At 37.7% G+C, this 27,446-nt stretch overlaps 1 protein-coding gene across 2 annotated transcripts in view; it reads right to left on the bottom strand.

The window, feature by feature from the left end:
• Window positions 1-17,149: 17,149 nt before the first annotated feature.
• fibcd1b (fibrinogen C domain containing 1b) overlaps window positions 17,150-27,446 on the bottom strand; it is a 113,865-nt gene continuing 103,568 nt past the window's right edge. For both annotated transcript variants that reach the window (XM_058382472.1, XM_058382471.1), the window contains one exon: window positions 17,150-22,192. In XM_058382472.1, coding sequence (XP_058238455.1) covers window positions 21,924-22,192 — 269 coding nt within the window. In that variant the 3' untranslated portion in view covers window positions 17,150-21,923. The remainder of the gene's footprint in view (window positions 22,193-27,446) is intronic.

Below are 27,446 nucleotides of genomic sequence, written 5' to 3' on the forward strand. Positions count from 1 at the left end.
AAATGGCCCGGTGAGCAAGAATGACCTCTTTTTCTTGGTCAACCTGCATTTTAGGTTCTAACTTGCAACACTTTTCACTCACAAAAGCCTGAGTGATATTAGTTAGAGGTATTTCACTAATCAACTAGGCATGTCATATGACTATAAGCTATTGGTTTCAGTTTCACATTTAAGAGTGCATTAATATGTACAGTTCCTCAGTACACTCCCACCCAGATGCAAAAACAATAAGTAGAATAGAAAACTGTAAACCATGTATGCAGTCATAAAGTGACATATTTGGAAATATTGCACATTCAATACTCTAAATTATGAACATAATATAGCAATAAACATCAACAATGTGCTTAAGCAATGTAACATTGTACACAAAAGATTCAAGATGCTTTTATTGTTATTTCAACTATATATAGCTGACGTAGTACATAGAGAAAGGAAACAACGTTTCTCCAGGACCTGGTGCTACATAAACATACAACATAACGTTTAAACACAAAAAAACCCCAACACAGCGCTAGGACAGAAGTTTGTCCAGGCCACGTAAAGTGCAAAGTATGCAACTAGGTGCAAACAGAGCAAAGACAAGACAGTGCAAAAACAATAAGTACAAAAAGACAACACAAAAAACAGGACCCTTAGCGCCAAAAAAGAGAACATGTGCAATGAAATGTGCAATGAAATGAAATAAAATGAAATAATGTACATTTGAGAAATGTAGAAAAAAAACAGGTAACTAATAACATACATGATTATAACATACTGTATATAAATGTGTCATAGTTGGGAGAACTGCACATACAGTACAAGCATCAAAGTTGTCACCCTGTGACGCGGGGTCGTAACAGTTGGATGATTTGGATCAATACATCCATTTAAAAGTCATCAATTGAACTAATTCAATGCAGTGAAGATAAATAGATTAATAGGAAACTTCTGAATAATTCAAAATGGTTTTAATCTAATGTATAAATAAGCTAGCAATGTAATTAGCCTGTAACTCTGACACTTAAAATTGTTCATCACATACTGATCAGAAGCTACTAAATCAAATCATATCATAGAAGATTCAGTAGTGTCATCAAATATAGAATTTGATCACTGCCATGCATCATATTGTCGCAGATTCCATTGTTGAAATGTTGAATTGCTGTTTTAAAAATGGTATCATATTGTGTAGAAGCCTGCAATTTACACCCACTGTGTCTGTGATCTAACACTGGTAGCTATAAAAGCGTTAAAAGGGCTGATAGATTAATATACAGTGGTGTCAATATCTCTGGCAGAAATTCTGGTTTCAGTGGCAGAATGACATGTTTCACTTCTGCTTTCTAATACATAGAGTGTATGCTGACTGATAACGTGCAATTTTTTCAAGCTGTCTGGCTGTAGCCAAAAAAACAAAACAACAACAAACCTCTCTTGGATGCCATATAGCCATATTTAGTCTTAACTCCAGATCCTAGAGTTGTGTTGATAGTCAATCATGTAAATTTGAACTACTTTATGCAAACTATCAGCCAGTTTCCAGTACATTAAATATAGAGAAAAAGATGCTTGTCGTAGGAAACTCCCAAAAAAAAAGGGTGATGCTCTCTCCAGACACCACTCACAATAAGCATTGATACCATACTCTACTGATGATGGGAATCAATCAAAGTATTGATAACTCCATTACAGTTTGTTCCCATTGTGCATAAGAATTATGCATAAGAATGTTTGCTTAATTGAACGTGAAAATCACTTAAATTCCTAAAAAAGCACAGGGTGGGATGAACAACTTTCTAAATATAAGGCTAAAGGTTTATTCAAAATATCACACCCCCAGGTATACCTTTACAGCAAACCCCAAAAGAGATGATTTTTGCTGAATCTACAAAAAAAAGTAATTCCAAAAAAACACTGGATAAGAAAAGATGGCAAGTATTTCACACCATAAGGTTGCTCCCAGGGGTTAGACAAATAATTTTATGCTGTCTGGCCCAAGGCTTCTGTCTCTGCCCTGTTCGTGAACCAGTGAAATGTCTGTCTGTTCTTAAACAGATCAACTTCTGCTCTTTTGTAGCTGCGTTGCTCCTTGAAAATTTGCCAATCCCAGGGCACGGGGCTGCTGTGAGACATCCTGTCTGCTGCCTGACAGTTCTTAAGGCAGAATGGTCCACAGAAGTGTGTGTGACCCCCTTAGGGGTTTTGGAAAATTTTGCTGGAAATGATATTCTCTCTACCAATAATCTGTGATAGCAAATGAGTCAAACATCATGCCATGGAGCTTCACAGTCTATGCAGGAGTCAAGTGTCTCTTTTTGTGATTGATCTTTTTGTTTTATTATTTCTTTGTCTGACAAATATATTTCTTGTAGTGAGTCCAGCTAGTTGTCATGGGTCTTTTACAGTCTACTGACTAGATGTTTCTTTGATAAGACACTGTTATTTTATTGAATCACTAAAGTAAACAAATTAGCACTGGTCACTGGTCATTGAAATCCTCTGAGCTCTTTGATTCCAAGATGGAGATTTCCACTGACTGGTCCAGATATTAGCAGCAGGTAGTGAAAAGTGTTTTCATCAACATCGAACATTGGCAGCTGTACGAAACATCATTGCATTATTGCTAACACCTCTTGCATTTGGCACTTGTTCCACTGCCAACTCATTCACTTGCGCATTCCAATTTAGCTGTTTGTTTTACTCTGTGCTGTGAAAAAGTACGATTATGGAACAAATTATGGACTGGTGTAAATAGTTATGCTTGTCAAAAGCAATAGGCTATGTTTCTCTTTTAACAAAAGTCAATCGTGGATAAAACAGTAATAAATCAAACACCACACCCACTTTATTGATGCTACAGAATAAACAGGAACAAAATTAGGCATGTAGCAAGAAACCAAAGGTTTAGAAAGCTGTATTTCAGCAGCTTGAATACACTTCCTGAACTCTAGGGCAAAACTAGGCTGAGAAATAAAATAAACATTACCTGCAAACAAACAACCCCAGAGGAAAGAAAAAATGGATCTTAAAGGTTTTTTCCTACCCAGAAATTAGGTTTGCTAAACATCAAATGGAGACTTTTGTTATGTCTTCTGCTTCTTTCATTTATCACATGATAAATACTTAAAGATGCTCACATTTGTCTCCTCTTAAGTTTCAGAAGAGACTTCATCATCATCACACACTGTGCAAGTCAAAGGTCTCAGTATGAACTAATTTCAACACATCAACTTCATCTCTTTCAACAACAACAACAAAAACAACAAGAAACACTCCAGGCTGAAACTCCAAGTCAGATTTCTACTGTACTAAGACCTCTGTAAATCACTTTGGATAAAGGTATCTGGTAAACAACTACAGCCTCCCAAGAAAAAATTATCAGCCCTGTGAAAACAAACTAGCTCTTTGTGTCAACATTTATCCTGTAACCTAACTGTGACCTATTTTTCCTCATCATTTCAGTCATAGTCATGTCGTTCATTTCAGGCACACAGTGGCTTACACTTCCAGGGTTGGGGGTTTGATTCCTGCCTCTGCTGTGTGTGTTTGTGGAGTTTGCATGTGTGCCTTGGGAGTTTCCTTCGGGTACTCTGAAAAATTTTGATGTACAATTCATGTCTTTGGACATGGATTGTATGTCTTGCAGAAGATCTATTCCTGTGCATGAAAATTCATTTTCACAAAAACAAGAGATAATAAAGAGATCTTTCATATTTCTCACACCATATTCTCAATTTGACTTCTTTTCTCAGGGGTCATTGTGGCATAATGGTATCAAATTTAGTACATTTGCCTCTCATCTCCAGTGGTTTGATTCTCAACAAAGAGTTCTGCACATTCTCCTGGGACAGACTCCAAGCTCCCTAGAAACTAGAAGAATGGACTTCATTTTGCCTCAGAACTTTCTCATGTCTTATTTGCGCCTTATTGTTTTTCCCCTAAGGAATTTTAGGTAAAACAATTTATATCCTGAGCTTAAAAAGAGCAACAGCTGAGCATTAAAATGTTCCTATAATGGAATCTAGATTGAAATTACATCAAAGAGATCTCAGTTTTACTCCTTTTCTCTTTCTCATTTGTGTCTACTTTTAGTACTGCTAAGGATTTTTAGGAGAAGCAGCAGAGACACTGCTGATACTAAAACGAGAAATAGCTGAGAATCGCTGAGAGCTGAGAATCGGAAAAGCAACCTCTTTTTTTCCTCCAGGACACCATGCTAATGAAAGTTCACAAATGCCTATAAGACCACTGTATCAGGACATTTAAAAAATAATGATTCATGGTGTTGAGTTGCGTACATATGATATGTAATACCATGTGATATATTTTGCAAGATTAATCACAATAAAATAATTAAAACACCAGTCTTATGGCGCCTGGAAGTTATAAAGTAGCACTTGGATAGACAACAGATAAAGGTAAGTGGGTTTGTTACGTTCCCACAAGAAACTAAAGTCTGGGGTGAGTGCAAGAACAGGAACAGGAAAGATTGTGGTTTAGATGGATTGTAACAGTGATGGTGGAGGGTATGAAATAGACAGGAAGTGGGAATTATAGCTGAAGTTTTTATTACAGTTACAGGAAATAACACAAAGTCTCGTGTTCACAGAAAACAAACCACTTGGAGAATCAGACATTGATGACAGGAACAATCCAAGAAACTCCAAGAAAACATGGAGGATAAACAAAAAAATAAACACTATTTTAAGTAATTACCCTGATTGCCAAAAACATTAGAAGAGAACTAATTGGCTACATGAATTGCCCATGTAATGGTATGTAAGTATAGGCACAGTCTTACCTGTTGTCATAGTGATCTTACATTTCATACCAAGGCTCTGAGGTGTGCTTCAAGTAGGGAGATGAAATCACAATGAAGCTCTATAGAGAGCTTTCTATAATTTTCAGAGAATCATGTGATCACTGAAACAAGGTCTTGATTTATATCCAGTCTCATAAACCACTTGGTTGTTTTTTTTTCTTTTTTACATGTCAGAAGATTCAAAATCTGAAGGCTTATATTTTTAGCCATACTTTAATAAGTAAATGAGATTTATTGTCGAGTAGCGTCGTAAGGCTAATGGACTGAAAGTCTATATAAATGAAGTGTGAGAGTGTTTTATGTGAAGCAGCTTAATCAATGCTCTTGTGATTATTGTTGCTATCATTTTTACAAACCACAAAATGGCTCTATGTTTAATAGTCTGAGCCAGCACAATCAGGGAAAAGCCTCAAAGCATCTAGAGGATTTAACCACTCATCCCTACAAACCAGAGGATCTAGAAAAAAAGGGGATGAAACTAGCACACGATTGATAAACAACAACAACAAGCTTTTGGTGCTAGCCACAACAACAAGCTAGCAGTTTGGTGGTTTAACTCAAGTGGTTAGGGCTCTGGGTTGTTAATTGGAAGATCAGGGTTCAAACCCAAGCACTACCAAGCTGCCGGTGTTGGGTGTTGCAGTGTTGGAGGTGGGAAAGGATGGGAAATGCAAATAAAGGATGTACATGTGACAAATTAAATCTATTTAACTTAATTGCAAACTCTAGAATTAACAACCAAAAAGCACATAGCCAACTGGGTTCCATTGTACTGTATTGAATCTATTTTGGTCAGTTCTCTGTGTTCCCTTTGGTAATTGGTAGTTGATTGCAAGACATTTAAACCTATAGAGGAACATTTAGAAAGGGAAGAGTAAACAGATGGGGGAAAAAAGAAAAATCGCACACACAAGCAAGCACACTGCTGGTCACATAACAGATGTTACAAGAAAACATGGCTAAAAAATAAAATGATTATATTACAGTATACTGTAGGTAACCATTTTGCCTTTGGAAGAAGAATATACACACAAAGCAAAATGCAAGAGAAAAGCAAACATGAATTTGTTGCAATAGAGGATAATTGTGGCTGTTTCACAGTGCTTGGCTGATCACAATGCTCAGTGGGTGGCTTTAGAAGAAAACCATTACAGCTTCCTGTAATATACATGTTTGGGACATCTCTGTCTCTCTGAGTGACAGTATGAGAAACCGGTTCGCAAACAACATTGTGGTAGTTTATAGTAAGAAAACTTGACAGAAATGCCTTGACAGAAAAAAACCACACAAACATGCGACGTCTTCTTCCTTCCACTGACATATGACTCGGGAATCAAATAATCACATCGACAAGTCACTGTCATTCTGTCACTCATTCTCTCACTGGGCTATATTTTCATGTTTTGATGGTTAATGTCAATATGCTGCTATTTCAGATGGGTTTGGATACTGTTGTTATTCTCATGGTCATAAGTGAATGTGCTGTATATAAGCAGGTGGAGTGGCACAACTTATTAAAATTTTCAAACAAAGCAAGTTTCTCACCTTATTTCTCACAGCCTGGTTTTGTGGATGTTCACAATTTATGTCACTACCCTACAACATAATAGGAAACTACAACCAAATGCTGCCTACATACATAATTAATAAGAACAAACTACTCAGGTTGCTATAGAAGGTCACACCAAAAGTGTGTATTTTAGCCATTTAAATTCACAGCCTTATCGCGTTCTTCTTCTTCTTCTTCTTCTTCTTCTTCTTCTTCTTCTTCTTCTTCTTCTTTTTAAAGATTTGTGTAATTTAAGTGTAAACTCAAAGATATTCCAAAATAACTCATTAATTTATTTACATAAAACTCAGTGGTATCTTGGCTATTGAGATATCAATGGGGATCAAAGGCAGTAGTTAATGGTGTCTATTTAAGTAAGTAGCTTTTATTTGTCATATATACATTACTGTACAATGAAAATCTTTCTTCACATATCCCATCCTTGGGAGGTTGGGGTCAGAGCACAGGGTCAGTCATGATGCAGTGGGGGTTTGGGGGCCTTGCTCAAGGGCCCATCAGTGGCAGCTTGCCAGTGCTGGTGCTTGAACCCCAATCTTCCAATCAACAACCCAGAGCCTTAACCATTTGAGGTACCACTGACAAAGAAGGACCCCAGGCTCTTGTCATTCATTTATTTGTGGCATTTTTCAGACACCCTTATCCAGAGCGACATACATTTATCTCATTTTTATACAATTGAGCAATTGAGGGTTAAGGGCCTTGTTCAAGGGTCCAATAGCAGCAGCTTTGTGGACAACACCTTACCCACTGAGCTACTGCTTCTCACGTTCACGTTCTTGTCTTGTACAGATCAGCAAAGATGATGCTAAAACTCTGGCCATGCAATCTGAGTCTGCATGTCTGAAGTCATTTGACTCTTTGTGGATGGATTACAGTTGAGCCATTTTGCTGAAAGACTGTGGAGAAGGCCCTATGGCTCACAGTACACAATTCTTCTGCAGACATCTCACTAGAGGTCCACAGTTCTTCATCTTGCAATGGAAGATTCTCACTCAGATACTGTAGATGCAACTTCAGTCAGAGTTATGAGTCAAAAATACAGCTCAAGTTTCATGGAAAACAAAACTAGCCACAGAATTTTATTAGCTTTGTGGATTTCTACTGAGCTTACATAAACATTCTACATATGATTTTACAATAAATTTTCATTAGAACAACACAGGACATAAAATACATGTTCTGAGTGACTTTAAATAGTTAAAATAAACTTTTTATCTTCATCTTTTTTTTTTAAAAAAAATCTTTGTTTCATGTCTTTAAAAGTGTCTGTTGTGGGAGTTTGGATAATGTTCTGGTCCTTTTGTCTACACTTTGATTCAATTCATTTATTTGTATAGTCCTTTTAGCAATGGACATTGTCACACACTAGCTTTACAGGAAAATAAAAAATTCTGAATAAAAATGATAAACTGTAAAATTTTAATTTATATTTAGCCATATTAAATATTTATTTATATTTATCCCTAACTAGGAACTCCTCGAGACGGTATGAGGAACAAACCTTGAGAGGAACCAAATTCAAAAGGTAACCCGTCCTTATCTGGGTGACACCGGGGAGTGTGATTATAAATATTTTTGTCCTATTACTGTATATTATATAGTCAAGTGCAGTTGTGTAAGCAGAAACTTTTGTTTCAGTTTAATTTCTGAATTCATTATAGTTTTAACATGAATTCCTTCCTGCCAAAGCTATCAAATACTTAATGTTAGACCCAAGCACAAAACTGACTGTGGCAACAGCAGTCCAAAGCAACCGCCATGGTCTCTAAGTGCCACTATCCACAGCAATCCCACTTCTTTGGGATTAATTTAGAGGTGGGGCACTGCTTATCAAAACAAGGTCTTTATACTCCATCCCACCTTTTTCACAGGCCTGGAATCTTGGTTGTCAGGTACCTTGCAGATAACCTTAAGTAAGCTCAAAGGTGAAGGTGTTAATTTCAGGGCAGTTTATGACCCTCCCTGCAGGCAGAAAGTAATACTATTTTCAACAAGAAGTGTCCTTTAGTTGTCTAATCCCAGGGTCCTTCTAACCCAATGCCTCACTTTCTTGGTATGGGTTATGACTAGACTACGAAAGGAATATTTTAAGAGCTATTTTGCTGGCAGGGTTCCCACAACATCATACGCTTAAATGTTAAATGTTTTAGCTTAATCCAGACTCTACTTATTATATAATATTTGCTAGGCTTAAAATAAACCCCTCTTTCCACAAGACTTCAATTTGTATACATTGTTTTTTTATTTACTTGAGATTATTAATTTTGTATTTGACATTCTTATTATCCTATTATTTACTGAAATCTGAGAGAGGGAGTGTGGGGTTGGTGGATTATTTATACCACAGGCGTATGTTACACACACACACACACACACACACACACAAGTATGTTTCCTTGATGTTGAAGCCTATGGTCTTCCGGTTCCTTAAATCTTCTGGGGGCACTATTAAGAATTGATATGTCCTAAAAGATGGCAGACTTCAAATGATTTCCAGGGGTGCCTCCTCATTTTCTTCCCTTGCTTCCTTCCCACACTTCTTAGCTCCTTCCTTATGAGGACACAATGAAATGATGTGCAGAAAGAAAACTAGGACAAGAAGACTTGAGTATAAACTTATTTTAGCAAGTGAGATAACCTTGCATTAATTTAAGTTGACTTAAGCAATAGTGATATATTGCCAAGTTAACCTTACGCTATATTGCCCAAAATTTTGGGACACACCTCCAAATCATTGAATTCAGGTGTTCAGGCCCATTAGTTAAGGAACTTAAGGAACTTTCAATGCTTTAGCACATCAAGACATTTTGGACAACTTAATGCTCCTTTGTGGAGCACTTTGTGGGAACAGTTTGGGGTTCCTGTTCCAACATGGCTGATGTTTAAAAAGAAGGTCTGGCCATGCTAATTCATCCCAAAGGTGTTCTACTGGGTTGAGGTCGGGACAGTCCTCCACACCACACTCGCTCATCCATGTCTTTATGGACCTTGCTTTGTGCACTGGTGTACAGTCATGTTGGAACAGGAAGGGGTCATCCCCAAAATGTTCACACAAAGTTGGTAGCATTAAATTGTCCAAAATGTCTTGGTATGCTGAAGCATTCCTTTCACTGGAACTAAGGGGCCGAGCCCAACCCCTGAAAAACAACACCTGAATTCAATGATTTGGAGGGGTGTCCCAAAACTTTTGGCAATATAGTGTACATAACCGCAGACAAGAGTATTCTCATTGGTATAGCTGTTCATATGGCTGCAAGGCATGTTAATAGACCTTTCTAAGACTTGTTTTTGAATCCATTGTTTATGATCAGCAACTATGTGTTTGATATTCTGGTTATTAGAATGATATTTTTATACAACTGACTTATACTTAGCTCTTATAGTATTTTATGACCTGGAAGTCTAATACATCTTGAATCCTTCATCTTATGAGTGAATTTCTCTTACAAGTCTATGTCATGGGCTTAAGGACCTAGATGAGGATCCATCAAATAGACTGCATTCACATTGCCATCCAGTTCTGAATTTTTCAATGATTTCACTGTAAATATTGTCAGATTTGATTTTTCCTACTTACGATATGGGACAATTTATCTTTTAGGACACTTCCTAGGCTGTGGTACAACAAGTACACAACAGCCATGGCTTAAATATTAATATAAAATTGAAAGTAAAATACAAAGAGAATAAAGATAAATGTTTCCATGGATGCTCTGTGTTTGTCTCTTTTCCTTGTTTGCCTACTCGCCTACTCTTTAAGGATTGATGTTTGTTGATTAATGTTAGCTCTCAACTTTAGTTGATAAATGTGCCTGAATTTATACTCAGCACTCAAAGCTGAAACATACTGCTTACGGCGCCTTTGTGCCACACTGAGAAAAACAAAAGAAAACAGCTGTAACACTTTCAGTACCAGCACCATGTGAAGCAGTTTTGCAAAAAAGTTATACTGCTGAAAAGTTCTCAGGACTTTTTTTTTTTATCATGAGTACATCTAGACAAAAAGATTCAAGACCTTGGCTCTTGACTTCAATTTAATTTGGTGTTTAAAATTATTAGAAGTCACCCAGATGTTCAGCCCAGGTTCTCAGAGTTACCTCCTGTTTAAAATTTTAGAAGTCAATGCATGGTCACACTACTTTTCCACTTTTTGTTCCATTGACTTCAATTCACACACACACACAAATGCTGGAGACTGCAAACGCAAGATGTTTCAAAGACGTTTTGCATTTAGCTGCATTCTGAAGTTCAACTATGGTGAACTCTGACCTGTGAGTGTGTATCATGTGACCAATAGAGGATCGACAAATTACAGTGTGAGCTCTTCATAAAAGGAAAGATGGGAAGTCAGAGATCTTGTTTTATATGCATCATGTTAAAAAAATCTAACTATGTAAAGGAAGAAATTGAATATTTTATACTGACACATTCATTCATTCATTCATTCATTGTCTATACCCGCTTATTCCTAGGACTCCTAGGGTCAAGGGGGTCTGCTGGAGCCTATCCCAGCGCACATAGGGCGAAAGGCAGGGGTACACCCTGGACAGGTCGCCATACTGACACATATATTTCTAAAATTATTTTGTAATTGCTCCATGGATGCGCTGATTTTTGCTAGCTTTCGTAGTTCTCTTATTAGTGTTCTTTTAAAATGTATTTGGCACACCACAAGGCCTTATAAACTATTTAAGGCAAAATGTGTAGAAAAATGATCAAAATCCCTAAAGCACTTACAGAATATTTTCACTTTTATATTCATATAAATGTTTAACAGCATTTTGTGTCAACATCAACTGCTCATATGGAAAGCAGAAGATAAAACTTGGTAATTCTGTTGATAATATTTTTACATTCTCTCTCAGTTTAAACGTGCAAGATTAATAAAATCTCAAGGACTACGAGATGTCTATGTGAGAGAGAGAGAGAGAGAGAGAGAGAACATTAATAAGAAGGTAAAATTGAAGGAGGACACAAAAGGGCTCACTTTCATTTTAGGGAAAAACAAACACCTTTCAAGTTTCTGAAAGAAAATGATTTGTGTGTCATAAATACTTTATTATGATCATTTACAGTGCATGTGTAGATACTGTACCCTTTATACACACATACAGTGGAACAGTTGATTCTTTATGTGATTTTGAAGTAGCTCTGACAAGAGCAGGTTTTAGGGAGGGTCATTCTGCCTCAATTCTCAATTCTACTCCCTGCACAGCTAAAGCCTCCCATGACGCTCTGTTGCTTCCCATCCATCCAGCTGCATTCAGTGCAAAATTCTGATGACTCAGTCTAATGAAATTGTGGAGAATGGTGGCTGCTTGCATCTTTTCTGCATTTTCTGGGTTCAAATCAGTCTGTTGTACAAATATTTAGAGCACAAGAAAAAAAAACAATTGCATAGATACTTCCCCTTCTACCTACTAATTGGAATTTCATCAATAAGCTACGGCTACTTTCATGTCTCTTCTTCTTCTTCTTCTTCTTCTTCTTTCGGCTTTTCCCTTCAGGGGTCACCACAGCGAATCATCTCTCTTCACCTATTCCCATCTTCTGCATCCTCAGCACTTGCACCCACTAGCTTCATATCCTCATTTATTACATCCATATACCTCCTCTTTGGCCTTCCTCTTTGCCTCCTTCCTGGCAGCTCCATGTCCAACATTCTCCTACCAATATACTCACTCTCCCTCCTCTGGACATGTCCAAACCATCTTAATCTGACCTCCATGACTTTGTCCCCCCATGAGCTGTCCCTCTGATGTACTCGTTCTTAATCCTGTCCAACCTTGTCACTCCCAAAGAGAACCTCAACATCTTCAGCTCTGCTACCTCCAGCTCTGACTCCTGTCTCTTCCTCAGTGACACTGCCTCTAAACCATACAGCATGGCCGATCTCACCACTGTCTTGTACACCTTCCTCTTGATTCTCGCTGATTTTTTTCGATCACACAGAACTCCTGACACCTTTCTCCACCCATTCCAACCTGCCTGCACTCGCTTCTTTGCCTCTTTCCCACACTCTCCATTGCTCTGGACTGTTGACCCCAAGTACTTAAACTCCTGTACCTTCTTCACCTCTTCACCCTGTAATCTTATGTTCCACTGTTCACACACATGTATTCAGTATTACTATGACTGACTTTCATTCCTCTTCTCTCCAGCACGAACCTCCACCTCTCCAGGTTTTCCTCCACCTGCTCCCTTTTCACACTACAGATCACAATGTCATCTGCAAACATCATTGTCCAAGGAGACTCCTGTCTGTCCTCCTCTAACAAGTGGTTCATCACCATAGCAAACAGGAAGGGGCTCAGAGCCGATCCCTGATGCAGTCCCACCTCCACTTTGAACTCCTCTGTCTGACCTACAGCACACCTCACCACTGTCCTGCTCCTCTCATACATGTCCTGCACCACTCTGACATACTTCTCTGCTACTCCTGACTTCCTCATACAGTACCACAGCTCTTCTCTTGGCACCCTGTCATACGCTTTCTCCAAGTCTACAAACACACAGTGCAACTCTCTCTGACCATCCCTATACTTCTCCATCAACATTCTCAGAGCAAAAATTGCATATTTTATGCTCTTTCTGGGCATGAAGGCATACTGCTGCTCACAGATGTCCTTAACCTTCCTTAACCTAGTTTCCACTACTGTTTCCCATAGCTTTATTGTATGGCTCATCAACTTTATCCCCCTATAGTTGCTGCAACTCTGCACGTCACCCTTATTCTTAAAGATCAGCACTAATACACTTATTCTTCATTCCTCAGGCATCTTCTCACTCTCTAAAACCCTGTTAAACAAACTAGTTAAAAATTCCACTGCTGCCTCTCCTAGACACTTCCAGACCTCCATCAGGATGTCATCAGGACCAAGCCTTCCTGACTTCATCCTTTCTAATCTTATTTACTTTCTGTTCCACAGAGTTCACCCCTTCTACTCTTTTTTCAGCTTCTACCACTTACTTTTCTTCTTTTTCTCTATCTTTGACTTCTTCTTCTTACAGACCATCAAAGTCATCCTACAGCACCATCCTATGCTGACTGGCTACACTCTCTCCCACTACCACTTTACAGTCACTTTACTAATCTCTTTTAGATTGCCTCTTCTACATAGCATGTAGTCTACCTGTGTGCTCCTACCTCCACTCTTGTAAGTCACTCTATGCTCCTCCCTCTTCTGAAAATAAGTGTTAACCAGAGCCATATCGATCCTCTTAGCTAAAAGTCCACTACCATTTGTCCTTCAAGGTTCCTTTCCTTAACTACAAACTTGCCCATCACCTCCTCATCACCTGTGTTCCCCTCACCAGCATGTCTATTAAAATCTGCTCCTATCACCACTCTCTCACCTGTGGGAATACTCTCTATCATCTCATCTAATTCACTCCAGAATCTCTCTTTCTCCTGTGACTCACAACCTACCTGTGGGGCATAACCACTAACAACATTCAACATCACCCCTTCAACTTCAGACTCATCACCCTGTCTGACACTCTCCTCACCTCCAGAACATTCCTCACAAACTCCTCCCTCAGGACCACACCAACCCCATTTCTCTTACTATCCACACCTTGAATCCTGCTCCTATACTACCCTTCCACCTGGTCTCCTGTACACACAGTATTTCCACATTCCTTCTCTCCATCATATCAGCCAGCTCTCTACCTTTCCCTGTCATAGTACCAACATTCAGAGTTCCTATTCTCAGTCCTACACTCTTACCTTTCCTCTTCTCTCTCTGTCTATGCACTCTCCTCCCTCCTCTACTTATTCGACCAACAGTAGCCCAATTTCCACCAGCGCCCTGTAGGTCAACGGCGCTGATGGTGGTCGTTGTTAACCCGGGCCTCGGCCGATCTGGTATGAAATTCAGAGTACTGATGATTCACATGATTAAATTTGGCAATGTTTTACGCCGGATGGCCTTCCTGATGCAACCCTCTCTATTTATCCGGGCTTGGGACCGGCACAGAAGTCACTGGACTGTGACCCCTATGGATGGATTATGGCTACTTTCACATGTACAGTGAGAATGTCTCTCATGATGTACCTATCATGATACTAACAGGACGGGAGAAAACGCATGTGTTATTTGTTTCTAACAGAAGCTGATCCACTGAACAACCTGCCAGTTTTTTACATAATATGGCTGAGACAGTTATTGTCATGTATTTTCTTAATGCCAAGATTTCCAGTGCAACATATGAAAGCAAATGCAAGAATTGATTCAAAAACCCCGAAAATGTCACTGTTTTTACTCAGTGGAGAACAGATGAGCTGTCTAAATCAGACTTGCAATCTTTATCATATTGAAGGTGAATGCCAGCTTATTGTCAGAAAAGATTCATGGATGAGTCACTGTATAAACAAATAACCAACTGAATAAATACTGCGTTTGCATGGCTGTTTTGCAGTACTTTTGTGTCCAGCTCTCGTTCTAGAACAGCGGATGAAATTCTACGTGATATACAGCCATAAATATGTAGCTGTCAAGAACAGAATATTGGAGTTGAAATTAAATAATAATTGCTCTCAGAATTTTAGGTTTTATTTCAAGGGCAAATCAACCTCCAAACACCTTTTTAAGGGACCAAAAAATTGACTACGAAAAAATTAGACAATTCAATTTCAATGTAATTTATTGGCATGAATGTTAGCATACAATATTGCCAAAGCATCAAGATAGAAAGTAAAAGAGAATTGTGAATAAAATAAAATAAAATAAAATAAAATAAAATAAAATAAAATAAAATAAAATAAAATAAAATAAAATAAAAACAGTGGCAAATTACAAGGTGCCAGTGTAGGATAGAAGCACAATAAATGAGGCTTATGTAAAAAAATTTTTTAAAAAAGATGAATAAAATACATGCATGCTGATTGTGTACAACTGTCCAGTGAAATGTGAGCTTTGACTGACAAACTAACTTCATAATAAATAAAATGGTAATTTCAAATACTAGGTTGTGAATACCTGGCAGTAAATCTCTCTCAGTGCTGTTTTCCCCTAGTGAGGTTCAGCTCAGCTTTTACTTCAGCTGTCTTTATTCCTGCTTGTTCTTGAGGCAAAATTCCAACTCTAATATACTGTTCTGGACAGCTAAAATAACAATAACAATGCCAGATTTATGTATTGAGTGTATATTAAGTTTAATTTCAGCCACTGTTCTGGACATGTCAGTGAAATCAGAAGATTCTTCCATGAAATCTGTTATCTCTTTTAAACCCACCTACTCCATACACCAATCCATGCTTTATTCTGTTTGTGACATAAACACCTTTGCAGTGAGAATAATGCCTTATTTTTTTTTTATAACTAATTGCGTTATCATTATTGTGTGTCCAGATGCACTGACCTCTATGTCTGACCCACAATCCACCATGAAGATAGAATTCTTTGGTGCTCATTTATTTTCCCTCTAATAAACCAGTGGCTCAGATTCGATTTGAAACCCTCAAAGTCCTGCACAATCATCTGGAAACCTTTCCTTTTCCAGTCTTCTCCAACTGACAGGACAAAAACATTAAAGATCTTCCATGTTTTTTGGGGCAGGACAGTCTGTCATTCCAGATTCATATGTCAGTTGGCTAATTTGTCATCTTTCTAATATGATCCAGTATTAAAATGCAGAGCAAAATACATAAATATTGGCACCTCTGATGAAGTCAGACATCTCTCTCTGCATTGCTAGTTGTTGTTACTATACGGAGATATGGCGTGAGGAAATGTAAAAGAGTTCATCTACACTCTCCGAACAGCTTATGCATCATCGACCGTTTTGAATAAATTTGCAAGATTTTTCGTAGAGGATTTAGTGAATGAAGGAACAGCGACTACTGAAACATCTGTTAAATTATACACACAGAAAAATAGCAGTTGAAATGGGATGCTCTGTAATTATGCATAGTTGAGTCTATGATTACACAGACCAACACAGATTGTGTGGAATGCCAAACAATATTGTGTGTATTAAAAAAAAAAATGTAGTGTTTCTAGGACAGTTTTTCCTGCAAATTAATTCTGACCACCATTTTATTTTCTCCATGACAAAATGAACCAGTAATACCATGGGCTATCTAGTTAAACTGAATGTATTTTTTGTGATTAGATGCTTAGCATCAGATGCCCAATCAGAAATTGAACAGCGTGTGCCTCTTATCACGTGAAAACCAGGATGTAGTAACATTTAACAAAAATGGCTAGGAAGCATCAGTCAGCCAAACACTGGACATGGGCAATGTAATGAGGGGGAAGTATGTGATGCTGAAAAATTAGCAGAAGTTATTAATCAAGATATCAGTGAACACCTGGTCGACTACATGACAAAGCTGTGCAAGATTACAATACCTGCTCAGGTGTAAAACAGAAGACCTTTTCTTTCTCAGGACGTTATTTTAAACTGGGCATGTGTCGTATTTATCCAATCACGGTTGTTGACATGGCAAATATACAGATTATGAATATGCTTAGGATTAGGATTAATTGTTAAACCTCTGGTAAATTATGAGGAGTGTGAAACTCCATTACCAGAGGTTTACTATTACCCAGGATTAACTACTAGAAGTGTAAAAAACCCTGAAGAATATTCAGTAGAAAAGAGAATGTGAACTTTCTGACACTGTAGTACCTAGCTAGAATAGAATCCAGTGGAATGCTAATCCTTCTGTACGTTTTACTTCCACTACCAAACCTGCAGCCTCTGGGGTAATGTACAACAGATTGTAACAAGTAACCTCTTACTGCTTCATTATAAAAGCACTTCCTTTATTGTTTGGTTGCAAGCAAACACAGAATGGACTGAAAACTCTCAACAGTTTCTCTTAAAGATTTACACCATATACCCCGGTTCTTCTCTGACAATATAGTTCGTTTATTGAGATTTATTCATTTATTGAAATTCTTCAAACATCATATAGGGCCAATGTCATTCACAGAAAACACCAACTTACCTTTACACATAGTTTTGATTCTCACCAACTCATTTATTCAGTCTCTCTCTCTCTCTCTCTCTCTCTCTCTCTCTCTCTCTCTCTCTCTCTCTCACACACACACACATAAAAGTTCCCAGTTCACTCTTTCTTCTTTTTTTGCACCATAAAACTATTTTGTGCCACAGAGTCTGACAAACTTAATTGACAAATGATCTTGGACAAGAGAGGTGGCTTTGAAACCAGTGATTACACAAAGAAAAACAATTAATGGAGCCCTACAGAGAGAGAGAGAGAGAGAGAGAGAGAGAGAGGCTTTTGCAGCCTCAGCAGCATGGAGACAAAGGCATCGAACAGAAATAAATCATTTTTTCTTAAGGATTTTAGAGTCTCTTGTGATAGCCTCCTTTGTCACCTTAAATCACTTTAATCAAGAAAAAAAAATAAAAAAAATAACACAAACTGGTGAAATATGGTTTGGGGAACATTGGTGTGTTTCTGAATGTCTCTGATGCTCCAACTCCTTCCTTTGGTCCCAAATAGTCTTAATCTTTCAATCCCATCACAATCCCAGCACGTCTCACATCTCACACGAAGCGACAGAATATGAGAGTATAAATTTTTCTATTAAATGTTCATCAAAATCACTGTGCTCTTTGTGCTTGTGTATATACAAAAAAACATTTTACATGCATCAAAACCTGCTAAAACACAATGTACAGAAAATCTACACGATAAAGCTCTCAGTACATTACAGAAAAAACTTGCTTCAGGACCCACAATCGACCTTAAATCAGCGTGAAAGGATTTCGCTCTACTTTGTCATTTCATCATCCCAGACATCAATTTCAATGATTGACTGGTTAGCTACAAGACTGAGCTTACAAAGCTACAGGGAACAGGACACCTTTTTTTCAGCTCTCACTGTACTGACGCACAAGATGGATAGCTATCGTAAGCCGTATGCAATGTGAAACATGTTCTTATATGGAAATGTAGGACACTGCAATGTTCCAAAAATGTTTCAGATTTTAGTTGATATAAAAAGCCATGTTTTAGTTAGGTCACTGTTCTGACAATTGAACAACACTGACTTGTTCTTGTGAATGAACATGATTTTTAATTTGGTATAAAAAATAAAATAAAGAATAAATAAAAATGACGATAATTCATAAAAAACAAAACAAAATATAACAAAAAAACATGTCTTTTTTAAAATATGTATTTAATGTGTTATATTTTATGAGTAGGTTTCAAAAAGCTCAGTTTTTTTATTACAACCAACCTACTCAAAAATTAGCACTTTTTTTTATTATGTGTATTTAACATGCTGGATTTTTGTAGTTTTTTTGTATAGGTTGTTGTAATCAAAAAAAATACTTTAGCAGTTACTTTCAAATTAATTGCTAAATACTAACAAACAAACAAACAAACATCAGAAAAAAAAAACTAAAGTGTTTCAGTTAATTTCACTTTTACAGGATTTACAGTCCTGATTTTGGCTTCATTGTGTTTGAGCTATAAATTGAGGGATACTGCAATGCTTTTTTCTTTTTGACCAGACACAGATTTATACTGTGAGTAAAAATGTAGAGTAAATAATTGATATACTTGAGCGAGGGTGGATAAGAAGACATGTTGCAGAAGACATACAGAAAAAAGGAGAGAGAGAGAGAGAGACAGAGAGATAGAGAGAGTGAGACAGAGAGGGGGGCAGACAGAGAGATAGATAGAGAGAGAGACAGACAGACAGAGAGAGAGATAGAGAGACAGAGAGAGAGATAGAGAGACAGACAGAGAGAGAGATAGAGAGAGAAACAGAGAGAGAGACAGAGGGGTGGAGAGGAGACTCACAAATCAACTTGAAATAGTCCCAGATTCTAGTACAGCCCCCCCAAACCCCCCCCTCACCATGTCTCTGTGGTGCATTGTGATCTTAACAATACGTTATTAGCTGAAGTGAAAAGTCTTAAATAAGCACCTCAGGGGATTGAGTCAGCATGAGTATAGAATTCCCTAAAGGAATTAAAATCTGACGCAATTTCCTTTTCTAAACAGTAAAAAAAAAAGTTTAAGAAAAGAGCAGAGGAAGCTATCCACAGTACTGTACAAAAGTCTTAGGTGCAGGTAAAGAACTGCTAAAAAGTAGTGACAAACATTTTCTACAGTACATTACAGCTACTGTAAACAGCAGCAGACAGCGCTAAACTATATAAAGGCAAAATCTGATGTGATCCACTGGCTTTAAACGTGCTTCAGATGTATCAGTATATATCTTGCGCAGCTTTAAATAGGACATTATCGGGCAAGTTTTTCTAAGCATCTTGGAGAATCTGCCACAGTTCTTTCCAGACACACTGAGTGTCAGTGACTGGACACATTGACTGGTTGTATAATTAACAAAAATATTAGTAGATACTTTATTCTTTACAAAACAAATAATGCAGAACATAAATGTCTACCACAATATAGAGCTTTTCACACTTCCCCTACAGCACTGTAAACTCTGGGTAAACAGAATCCTGGGTTATCGTGATGGATATTTCTCACTGTTCATACTTTACCCAGGTTAACCTTCATATTTAAATATATGCCAAGTCAACAAACATGATTGGACAAATACAGTGACTGTGTGGCTCGCACAAGCTGAAAAATGTTTGGGTCTGCCGTTCTGCACCTTACCATGTATTGTTATATTTCACATCTTGGTCTTTTTAAGTTTGTCATGTAGTTGACCTGCCAATCATTGATATCAAACTTTTGCTGATTTTTCAGGTTTTTTTTTCTCAAACACTCTTATTATTATTTCTGACTGCCATTCAGATTTTCCTAAAGAGACTTATCTGATTTTTTTTTTTTTTTTGCAATAGTGGCTCAAGTAGTTAAGGCTCTGGGTTGTTGATCGGAGGATGTCAGGATTCAAGCCCCAGCACCACCAAACTCCACTGTTGGGCAGGTGAGCAAGGCCCTTAACCCTCTCAGCTCCAGGGCCGCTGTATCATAGCTGCCCTTGCGCCCTGACCCCAACTTCCTCAGCTAGGATATGCGAAGAAAAGAATTCCACTGTGCTGTAATGTATGTGTGGCAATAATAAAGGCTTCATGCCCCTCAGTTCTATCACTTGTCCCGCACAATGGCAGGGTCCGCTGTTTTTAGCTGATCAGCTGATCCGGCACCAGTTTTACGCCGGATGCCCGTCTTGTCACAACCCTTACATTTTTATCCGTGCTTGGGACCAGCATTGAGACTTAACTCTTCCCCCCCTTTACTGCTTACACAACACGTTAGGTTTCTGTACCTATGACAGAACAAAGCACGTGTTATGAGGCACGTATTTTGAAATATCTGTTGCTAAGCATCAATCTGTAACATTTTAACACTGCACCATTTCACACTGTACACATTTGGCACCATATTGTGGGGTTTCATAACCTTCGGTAAAAAGCAGTGCTATAACTCAGCTTCTAAATTACAGTGTGAAACGTTTTTTATTGGTGTTTAGAACAATGATAACCTGGGGTTAAGCACAGTGTGAAAAGCCCTATTAGTATAGTTTGTTTTTTTATATGTTGAATAAGACTTTTGCACAGTAATGAACAGCATGTGTAAAAGGATGCATAAAAACAATCAATTTAAAAAATATATGCTGAACTTCATTCTATTCACCCACTACTTAGTTAGCAAGCCTTACAAAGCTAGCATGTTCCACTGGTAGTAACTAGCCAGTTATGATGTTATTAATCTCTGCATTCCTGGTCTTCGTTTCTCTTGTGCAATAAGTGGATACTCACATGACAGAAAAATTGTGATGGGCATTAAAAACAATATCAGGTTGATGAAGAGTCTATATGACAGATAAAGTGAGCTAAAGCAGAATTAGCACGCTGATGTTATTTGAGATTTTCTTTTGTTAATTGTGCTTGCTTTTACTTCTCTGACTCCCCTTTCTGACAACACACACACACACACACACACAGACTCACACACACACCATCTGTGAGGAAAGAAGGTGGAAAAGTGGCTCATGATCAGTAAGTAATAGTCATAAGCAAACATATTCAATAATGTCCTGCCAAAACGAATACCTCAATCTGCTCTAATAAACTCTCAACCATCCCCAAATCTCCCTTTGTACACATATATATCCACTAATAATCATTTTTTAACAAATACCCACACTCTTCTTGACATTCCTTTTTTTTCCAGATTAATAAGTAATGCTTTCTTATAAGGAAAAACCAAAACACTTTCCCCTCACTGGAAAAGATGGTATACTGATGAAAAAATTATAATGAAAAAAAATAAAGTTAAAATTACTACAGAATATTTTTCTTAAGGTTCACTGCCCACTTCCTGAATTATCTAGATGCTTTCACCAGTCAATCTAGTGGAGTTTACAATACACTTGAACTGGGATTTCTCTTCAAATGAGGCAACAAAACCAAACAAAAAACAAATGTGACCAAAAGGATCTCTCCTTGTCACAATCACAGTCAGCAATGAGTTAATTTCAGTGTCTTATACATTTTTTATGCATTATATGTTTATTTTTTTTAGTATTATGTTCTCCAATATTTTCCCTTCAATTTCCAGAGTTGTTTTTGATCAGATCACTTGCTCTCCCTTTCCTCATGTGTGGGTCGTATCTTCATTTCAGTGAATTTGAGTGAATACTGCCAGCCGGTCCAGGACGACCACTCGATTCCGTCAGCGTAAGAGGTGTGTGTGCCGTGCAAGTATTGTCCGTTCAAGTTGGACATGTGGCAGCTGTTATACCACCATGCGCCGTGATAAAATGACGCGCAGTTGTTCTCCGAGTGATCGTTGTCACGGTCTTTGGTTGTAAACTTCATACCGTTGTGTTTCAGCAAGGAGTCACCTGAGTGGCATAACACAGAGAGAGGAAATAAGAATGAGGGTAAAACAAGATGTGAGAAAAACAAAAAACAGACAGGATGTTCATCTGTCTTATGCTCCAAATGCACACACAAAACAAACACACACATCCCTCACCCACACAGATACAGTACATCCTCTGCTTTATTGATTTAACCAAGTATCCAAAGCCATTTGAAAGTAATTAATGTTGGACAAGTCAATAATATAAATGCAGAGGCAGAGATGAGAGAAGCAAAAACCACAGATTTTATCCTTCCAGGGCTTACAAAAGGATAGATCACTTTGTTAAGGATTTATCAAAAGCTCACAAATGACCTTCTTATACATTCTTAGACTTAGTCTTCTTTTCCTCACTCAAACACAAGCACACACAATGTGATGAGCAAACAGGCTGCTTTAATATGAACTGAACTGGAGCATGATGTATCTCAATAAGATGTTTTGAAAATCAATGATCTCAAACAAGGCAGGAAAGGAAATGCCTTCGGACTCACTGAATAATAATGTGTGTGACTTTGGTTATGATCTGGAAGAATTATCTGAAAATAGCATTTTGAAAATGAGGAAACAAATACAAGAGGTCAAACAATGTGGTGGCCATTTTAATGGGTCAAAACAACATTATTTGCAACGTGGCAGTATTTTGGGGGTAGCACTGGTATGGTCTAGTTTATAGTGGGCTTAAGAGGAGCTCCAAATGAAAGCTAATTAAATTTCTATAATAATAATAAAAAAAATTAATTAATTAAATAATAATAATAATAATATGACCAATAAACAGAACTACATTATAAATAATGATTGGTAAAAATTTGTGACCCCACTGCCATTATTGTGGGGAGGCTACAGGTGGTGGGGGGTGTCGGGAAGTTGGGTCATGATGAATCCCAAGGTCTAGGCAGTGGTACATTAGTTGAAACCTCATTTTGGAGCCTGTCCATGAATACAGCAAGAATATTTACTTATGTGTATGTATTAAAATATTTCGGGTTGACCCTTTTTCAGTACCTCGAATTCTTGTTTTGTTTGACCCAAGTTGTGTGGTTTTCCGATCGCCTGCCGGTTTACTGACTACTGATTCTCATGCTGATTTGGATTTTTCACTTGGACATTTATTAAACTACTTTACTTGCCCTGGATACTGTCTGATTATCCCTTGATTCCTTAAATGTTCTTAAAAGTTCCTCTTTGTGCCACTTTCTCTTTGTTTGCTGCTGTACATCTGACCCTACTGCTTCGAGACAACAGCAGCAGGCACTAAAATTTCCTCCACTGGCTTTCGTTGAAGCCTTTGTGATCAAAGTATCCCAGGGGCTGCTGCAGTAATTTTGGCTTTCTGGGTCATAAGAGCTGAAGAATTTATGGCAAATAGGGACCTGGCATTTATTATAGCCATGGCTGCTGTGTGATCATGACCTCTTCTGAGAGTGCCATTTTAACAGAATTTACTCAGCACCAATTATTCTCTCAAGCTTGTTTCCCACATGGGATGAATGTGGTGTGTTGGATATACATGCACCATAAGTAGTGGTCCGAATCAAGCCCCTCAGCAGGAAAGTCTGACATTTATGCCCCAGTATATGTTACATATTAAAAGGGCAACCAGTCATTGCTACTACCTTGGAGAAACCGCTATCCAGATGTGTTCAGGGCTGCATTAGTTAAATAACCAGCATGGTGGGCCAGTTGTTCCTAAGGCAAAGTGATGCTCTCCTGGGTTGATTTGGTAGATTTTGTTTTATTTGCTAAATTCAATTTTTTTTATATTTACAATGAAGCTTTGATTGTGTAGCCAGCAGTTACTTGTATTAATAGTTTATGTTTTAGGTTTTTCTTTTTGACTGTTTTGGTTGTTAGCCTCAGCTCCCAATTTCTAACACATATGTACAGTTCCAGACTCTTATTTCAAAATGTCAAGCAAATTGTGTTGTAATGTGTGGTGACTCAATTTCAAAGGAGTAATGACAATACTTGGAAAGTGTTTCTGTATGTCTACAGTGCATACAAAAATCTACAAACCCTTGTTAGGATTGCAGACATTTGTGATGTGAAAAAATTAAACCAAGATAAATCATGTCAGATCTAAAGCCACTATTAAAGAGATATAGCAAAACGAACTAGTCACATTCACATTCATGTTCAATTATCATCCACCTATTGTCAGTGCAGTGATTCTGATAAATCAGCTGTTTCTCTTAAAAGCAATTTCTTGGTTTAAAACCAAATTACTTGTTTTCATCTGACTGCTGAAGCCCTGGTCAGCTTTCAAAGAGCTCTGAATGCATTTACAGGGTCACAGTGTCAAAAAATATTGATCAGAAAAGAGGCACTAAAGAATTTTAAAAACATGAAATGCTGTGAAGGCCATTGTCATTACTAAGAACAGGGCAAGGATGAAGTGAAAAATGATCATGCTGCAGGTATATCTGGCAAGTACTAGTCACTCCCTGCATGTGACAACATGGCTGACTAAATTTTGCCAAACCATGGGGTATGGTCTGATGAGGCCAAGCTAGAAATTCATGGGCATAATTTTAAAAGATTAGTTTGATGCAAAAACGTGACAGCTTATCACCCAAAGATCACCAGACCCATGGTGAAGCACGGTGGTGGCAGCATCATGCTATGGAATTGCTTCTGTTTAGCTGTGATATGGGCTCTAGTCAAGATAGAGGAAATCACTGATGGCTACAAATACCAGACTATTTAAGCAGACCTCTGTTAGACAGCTGAACATGAACAACAGCCTAAAGCACGAATCAAAATCAGGAAAGGAATGGCTTCAGAAGAAGATCAAGATGTTTTGGTGTGGCCCAGTCAAAGTCCAGATCTAAATCCTATCAAAAACCTGTGGAGTGACTTGCAGCTGGCAGTGCATATGAAATCTCCTTTGCAATTTGATAGAGCTGGAGCAAGCAGGACTGGAATAAAATTTCCTAATCAAAATGTGCCAAATTAGTACGTGCTTATAAATTCTTTTATCACCTGATATTTAAATCACACTTGGACCAGGTTATTCTGTAATTTTTGTATTTTTTTTTTAACATACCTACATCATAAAAAACTTTACCAGGGGTGTATAGATTTTTCATATCCACCGCAGACCTGCAGGACCCTTGACAGAAAACCAGAGAATTCTCTCAAGAGTTACAAATCCCTTTTCCAGATATTTTGCCCTGTTGACTGTGGAGATGGTTTCCATGAAAGCTAATTTGTGTAGCTTAAAATAGATTCTGCGAGCATTTCCCTAGGCATCTGAACCATGCTCTCTCTCTCACCTCTGGATTTAGGATGTAATTGCAGAAAGGATTTCTCCTAGAATAGCAAAGTCTGTATTTTTCTGTCAGGGACAATGAGAATACATGATATCAGTCAGATCTGCCTGCAAAGTGGCACTTCATGAGTCTGTCTAGGCGTATAATATTACAACCTGCCTCACTTTCATTTAATAGGCCATTCAATCAGATGTCTTGATACCAAGTTCTTAAACCCAATATTACTAATCTGTTATAGTTTTGCATAAAGCTCATGGACTGTCCACTTGTCTTTGTGTTTATTTTTATTTATTTATTTTTTGCATTTGTGTTCCTGATATTATTGCCGGAGCTGTAATAATCCTATTATTACTACACTCTTAAAAATAATGGTTCTATATAGAACCCAAATTTTGCTTTCTATATGGAAGCCCAAATTGGTTATTTAAATAGAACCATTTTGAATGGTTCATTGAAAAGAATCCAGTAGGGTTCTTTGAATCCAAGTTGGATAGTTGGATAGTCCTTATCATCATCATCATCATCATCATCATCATCTTTTTCTTCTTTTTTTACAAATTTTGACAAGAGTTTGAACTGTTTTACAAGTTTCAAAACATCTCACAGAATTATCTACATGCGATCAGCTAAGTGTACCATCCACACTGAGTTCCCTGACCTGGAGTCTATCTACAGCAAGCAGTGCTGGACCAAAGCCAGGAAGAGAGTGAAAGACCTCAGCCATCCCAACAATGGACTCTTTTCTCTGTTGTGTTCAGTGAAGCACTTCCGCTCTTTGAAGGCGAACACAGAGAGAATGAGGAGGAGCTTCTTCCCTCAGGCCATTCAGACCCTCAACCAAGAAAACACCTAGAGCCCGGACTTTTTCTGGACTTCTATCACTCACTACCACAAAAGGCAGACTTTTGCACAATTGCACAGTAGCACAATTGCACTACATGCACTTTTTTGCACTTTACCATGCTATAACTTTCTATGTTTTTATTCTTCGTTCCATTCAAACCACATCACTGTACTATATAGATATCAAATCAATGTAATCACTGTATTCAGATACCAGCTTTTCTAAAATTGATCTGTTTATTTTCTCTATTGTTTCCCCTAATGCCGTACATGTTCTATTTTATTATGTTTTATTTGTATTTAATTTTTAATTGGTATCTTTTATTCTTTTACATTAGTATTAATAAGCTCTATTTTTTTATATCAAGGACAATCATAAAAAGCATTTCACTACATGTTGTAACTGTGTATGATTGTGTATGTAACAAATAAAATATTTGAATTTGCTCTGAAAGGGTTCTAAATAAAACTAAGGCAGCATCTGCTCATGTCTTTCTTTCTTTTTTTATTTATTTATTTATTTATTTTTGTATTTATTTCTATATTCACTTATATTACTAGGAACTGGAAGACAGGTGGCAAAAGCGTCTCTAGGAAGGCAGGTTGTAGGGCTGAGATATGTGAGCTACTGTTGCACAAATCAAGTCAAAAGATTCAAGCCTCATGTCTTGAGATAATAAAACATATGCTGCTACAAAAACCTGAGGCGATACTTTTAAACAGTGACATTCAAAAACGCAAAGTGCCTTGACACATTTTGCTGAACATTAACTGATCTATCATATAGGTGTTTAGAAGGTTTTCTGTGATTTGCTTGCTCTTTAAAAAGGTGTGAGAAGATAAGGTTTGGAGGGAGAAGATAAGTCTTGTTAGGATAGGATACTGACTGACTCACGCTTGTGATGTTTTCTTTCATGTAGTGCTTTGTCACTGTGTTATTCTACCTTGCAAATTGAGACTGAATGGATAGATGAGCGTTTGTTGTACTTCCGACACCACCGATGAATTTTCTGACAAATCTGAAAGGTGTAATGATAAATAAATAGCATGGTCCGTATTTCATGTAAGCTGCCCGAGAGCTTGTAAGTGATTGTGCCGACTCCATGAAGATATCAA

Source organism: Hemibagrus wyckioides, linkage group LG28 (genome assembly GCF_019097595.1).
Source record: "Hemibagrus wyckioides isolate EC202008001 linkage group LG28, SWU_Hwy_1.0, whole genome shotgun sequence".
In the NCBI taxonomy this organism is placed as follows: Eukaryota; Metazoa; Chordata; class Actinopteri; order Siluriformes; family Bagridae; genus Hemibagrus; species Hemibagrus wyckioides.